General features: G+C 60.0%; 1 protein-coding gene across 1 annotated transcript; it reads left to right on the forward strand.

The window, feature by feature from the left end:
- Positions 1-2,083: 2,083 nt before the first annotated feature.
- Positions 2,084-4,057, forward strand: GSC (goosecoid homeobox). The gene is made up of 3 exons (XM_045554567.1): positions 2,084-2,589; positions 3,021-3,280; positions 3,630-4,057. Exons 1-3 carry the CDS (start codon positions 2,235-2,237, stop codon positions 3,783-3,785), a joined length of 771 nt encoding a protein of 256 aa, XP_045410523.1. The 5' UTR covers positions 2,084-2,234; the 3' UTR covers positions 3,786-4,057.
- The last annotated feature ends 299 nt before the right edge of the window (positions 4,058-4,356 follow it).

Genomic DNA, 4,356 nt, shown 5'->3' on the forward strand with positions numbered 1-4,356 from the left:
ACTGCCCTGCAAAATTAAACCTGGGAAAGATCTGCGGCGAGTATGTGTCCTGGAACCCGGTGACTGCGAATTCTCTGAGAACGGAAAAAAAAACCTCCATCCCTAGTCAGCAGGAGAGGGAAGGCGCCCCACTTCTTACCCTAGACCTGACCTCTCTAAGGAGAGGGTCACACTGCCTCCTCGGATTGGTTTTTATTGTTAATAAAAAAGATCTATCGACTCCCCAAATTGAGAGCCATCTCCGTGCTCTCGTAATCTCCCCCTACAACCAACTCCAGTTTGCGCAGCACTCGAAGAAGCAAGTCTCAATCCGCGAGCAGTGGGCGTGAGGACTCACGTCCACGCAGGGAGGCCTAGGAGAAACGCCGCCGCCTGGCTTCACTCGGCCGCTCCCGCGCGCCGCCGGAGTTCTGCGCTCAGGCAGGACCAAACCTTGGAGCAATGACTCTTTGATGCGGGAACAGCAATTGACAAGTGGCCTTTCCCCCTTTGCCCCAGCGCCGGGGAGTGGGGACGCCCACTTAGCCTTACTGCGGCGACTTCAGACAAGTCTGCGGGGACCCCTGTTTAATTAGCCAGAGAGAAATAGCGAAAAATGGGTGTAAATTAAAGGTGGCCTTCCTTCGGGAAACCCCAAGGTGCCTGCCCCTTTACCCCCGGCCCTCGGCGGTCTTGCCTGGGTCAGGTACTGCCCCTTCCCCTGGAGTGGCCCGAGCTGCAAGCCAGAGGCTTGCACCCGATCCGCAGGATCTCGGGGACTGTTTTGGTTCCGCGCGTACTGTCGCCTACCTTCTCGAAGGGCGCTCCCCTCCGGCTTGTCGTGGTGGGCTGGATGCTCCTCCCGCGGCTGCGGCGGGCGGGCCGACCGTGCCTCGCTGAAAATCCCGCAAATCACCGCGGCCGCCTGCCGCGAACAGAGCCGGCCTTCGTCCCGGCCACTGGGGCCCGGGGAGCCCAGCGTGGGCCCGCCAGGCGGAAGGGCAGGCCGCGGCTAGGGGCCTCTCTCCGGGAGCCAGCAGGTCGGAAGGACAAAATGCTACTCAATTGTTGGGGAAAGGGGATAGGGAAGCCCCAAAGGGCCCATCTGTATTGAAAACCAAAAATATTTGGGGGGCAAGCCACCTCATTTCCAAAATTAATTTTTAAAAAGCGCAAGGCCTACCGACAGCTACGCAGAGAGCAGCTGGAAGCACCGCTTCAGAGCGCTACTCTTGGTGGCGAATTTTAAATAGTGGATGAATTTGGTCTTCGCTGTGTAAGAACCTACGGAAGGCCATGGTAGTTTTCAGACCCAAAGTGGCTGCAAAAAAATTTTTTTTTCCTTTTAGGAAACACAATGCATCTCTTCTTTCGTCGTTTTTGCCTTTACAAATTTTGGCTTTTGCAAAAAACAAAAGGTTTTGGGTGGGGATTAATCAGGTCCATTTGGGAGAGAACCTCAAGACAAAAAAAAGAGGTGAAATGAGGCAGTGAGTACGTGCGGGACTGAAGGAGACGCGGAGTTTTCAATCCTGCTGGCGAGAGGACGCAGCCCCTCACAATTTCTAAAACAAAACAAATTCTGAAAGGGGAAAAACGTAGCCCCAAAGTGAAATTGGTCACAATGAATTTGAGCTACAGGCAGAGGAAATCGCACCCAATAATAGGACCCAATCTGAGAAAAAGGGTGGGGGTGGAGAGGTCGGGCGCACGGAGTTGTTAACGGCGGCGGCACAATGGAATTAATGAGATTAACCAGGGCAATTAGGCCGCCCGCCCAGCTTGCCGGGCCCGCGGCGGGGCTGCCGAATGGAAAAGATTAGGTTAATTTCATTAATTCGCAATCCACAATCTCTTTTCAGGTCCCGTAACCCCCTCCCCTTGGTACCTCTCCCCCTCCGCCCCCACCCCTCCCCCACCCCCAGGAAAAGAAAGGGCCAAATCTGGTTCTGTTTGTCATCTGCATATTACCAGGAACTAAATCCAGGATGACGTCGACTCAGTATAAAACCAACAAGAGGTTCAGCTGGCCCGAGCTGCGTCCTACCCGCGGGTGGAGTTCGGCGAACGCAGCGGCGCGGGGCGGGCGGGAGGAGGGCGCGCGGACGCAGGGGGCGGGGAGGGGCGCGGGGCCGCTCTCGCCGGCGCTCTCTTTCGGTTTGGTCGGCCGCGGGAGGAGAGTGGACCCCCCCACTTTAAGGCTCTTTTCCTCGTTTCGTCCCCGCCGCCCCCAGGTCCCGGCGCGGGGCTCGGGGATGCCCGCCAACATGTTCAGCATCGACAACATCCTGGCCGCCCGGCCGCGCTGCAAGGACTCGGTGCTGCCCGTGGCGCCCAGCCCGGCGGCTCCCGTCGTCTTCCCGGCACTGCACGGGGACTCGCTCTACGGCGCCGGCGGCGGCGCCTCCTCGGACTATGGCGCCTTCTATCCGCGCCCCGTGGCCCCGGGCGGCGCGGGCCTCCCGGCCGCGGTCGGCGGCTCCCGCCTCGGCTACAACAACTACTTCTACGGGCAGCTGCACGTGCAGGCGGCGCCCGTGGGCCCGGCCTGCTGCGGGGCCGTGCCGCCGCTGGGCGCCCAGCAGTGCTCCTGCGTCGCGACACCCCCAGGTAGGGTCGCGCTCTCTCCGGCCTTTGCCGCCCGCCGTGGTCCTTAGTGCCTGGGACGTTGGCGGGCGGTGGCGCTTGCTTTATTCACCTTGCACAAACTTTAAAACTTTGGCAAGTGCCCCCGCCCTTTGCCGATCGGGCGCAGGAGTTTGCACTCTTCTTGCTGTAAACTTGTCGCGTTAGTGAAAACTGTAATTCAGTGCCTGCACGGGGAGACGAGGTCTTTTAGAATTCTCTAACTGGCTTTGGGGGTGCGGGTGGACGCTCTAACGCTCCCTCCTTTTCCCTACACCCCTGATTCCCGCGCACCCCCAATTTCCAGCACCCGTCTTGCAGACGATTTCTAAGCGGGAGAGGGTCGCGGGCCGGCGGGCGGGCGTGTGTGCGGTGGCGAGGAAGGGCAGCTGACTGTGAGCCTCCCCCTGTCGCAGGCTACGAGGGCCCCGGCTCGGTGCTGGTGTCCCCGGTGCCGCACCAGATGCTGCCCTACATGAACGTGGGCACGCTGTCCCGCACCGAGCTGCAGCTCCTCAACCAGCTGCACTGCCGGCGGAAGCGGCGGCACCGCACCATCTTCACGGATGAGCAGCTCGAAGCCCTCGAGAACCTCTTCCAGGAGACCAAGTACCCGGACGTGGGCACGCGCGAGCAGCTGGCCCGGAAAGTGCACCTCCGCGAGGAGAAAGTGGAGGTAGGCGCGGGGCCCTGGCGGGGCGTCTAGTGGTCCTTCCCGGAGAAATAGGGCTCCGGCCGGGTTTGCCAGCCCTGCTTGGGTCTCCCTACACTTTAGAAACGTCCGGATGGCAGCCCATAGGCTGCTGGAGGGCGCTTTAGGCCCAGGAAGTTGAATGGAAATGCGGAAGCGGGAGCGAGTGGCTCCCCTCCTTTTGTTGGCGCGCGCGCGGGGTCCGGGTTCCGGGGTCCGGTTCCAATTCCACGACGCGGTCCCACCGCCACCACGCAGAGCTCCGCCTGTGCCCGGCGCTGGGGGAGGCGCGCCTCTGATCCTAACTGTTGTTCGGTCGTCCCTTGTGCAACAGGTCTGGTTTAAGAACCGCCGCGCCAAATGGAGGCGGCAGAAGCGGTCCTCTTCGGAGGAGTCGGAGAACGCGGAGAAGTGGAACAAGACGTCGTCCAAGGCGTCGCCGGAGAAGAGGGAAGAGGAAGGTAAAAGCGATTTGGACTCGGACAGCTGACGGCTGCGGGCCGGCTGTGGCGTTTGCCTAACTCGAAGGACTTGCACAGACAGACGATGCTACTTTGTTGCACACGCGCTGCCTTGCGGGAGGGGTCGAGAAAGAGACTGAGGAACTGTAAATAGTGTACAGTGCCCGGAGGGTCGGCGCCTGGGGTCGGGGCGGGGGCTCCAGTCCTGCAGCCCGAGGCCGCCCGCGCGTCGCCGGCTCCGTAGTATTTATAGCTAAGTTAACAGTTAATGGTGACAATACAATAAAGTGACGGCGATGTAGACGGGCCACATTCTGTATTTCCTACCCCATCACAGCTACCATCCGTCTGAGGCTCAGAAAAGAGAGCTATTTAGTTTGTAGCGTCGGAGGAAAAATTTGTCCCATACAAAAAAAACCCGAAACTCGGTGTGAATCAGTCACAGGACAGGTGCCCTGGGCTTAAAAGTAAATTTCGCATCTAGAAAAGGGGCGGGGAAGTTCGTTGCCCATGACAGGGGCAGCGCTGGGTTGTGATCCCCTCTCCTGTTGGGAGAAAGAGCACTCCCTTTAGCCTGTGACCTCTCCCAACCCCGCTCCA

This window comes from Lemur catta, chromosome 1, assembly GCF_020740605.2.
Source record: "Lemur catta isolate mLemCat1 chromosome 1, mLemCat1.pri, whole genome shotgun sequence".
Classification (NCBI taxonomy): domain Eukaryota; kingdom Metazoa; phylum Chordata; class Mammalia; order Primates; family Lemuridae; genus Lemur; species Lemur catta.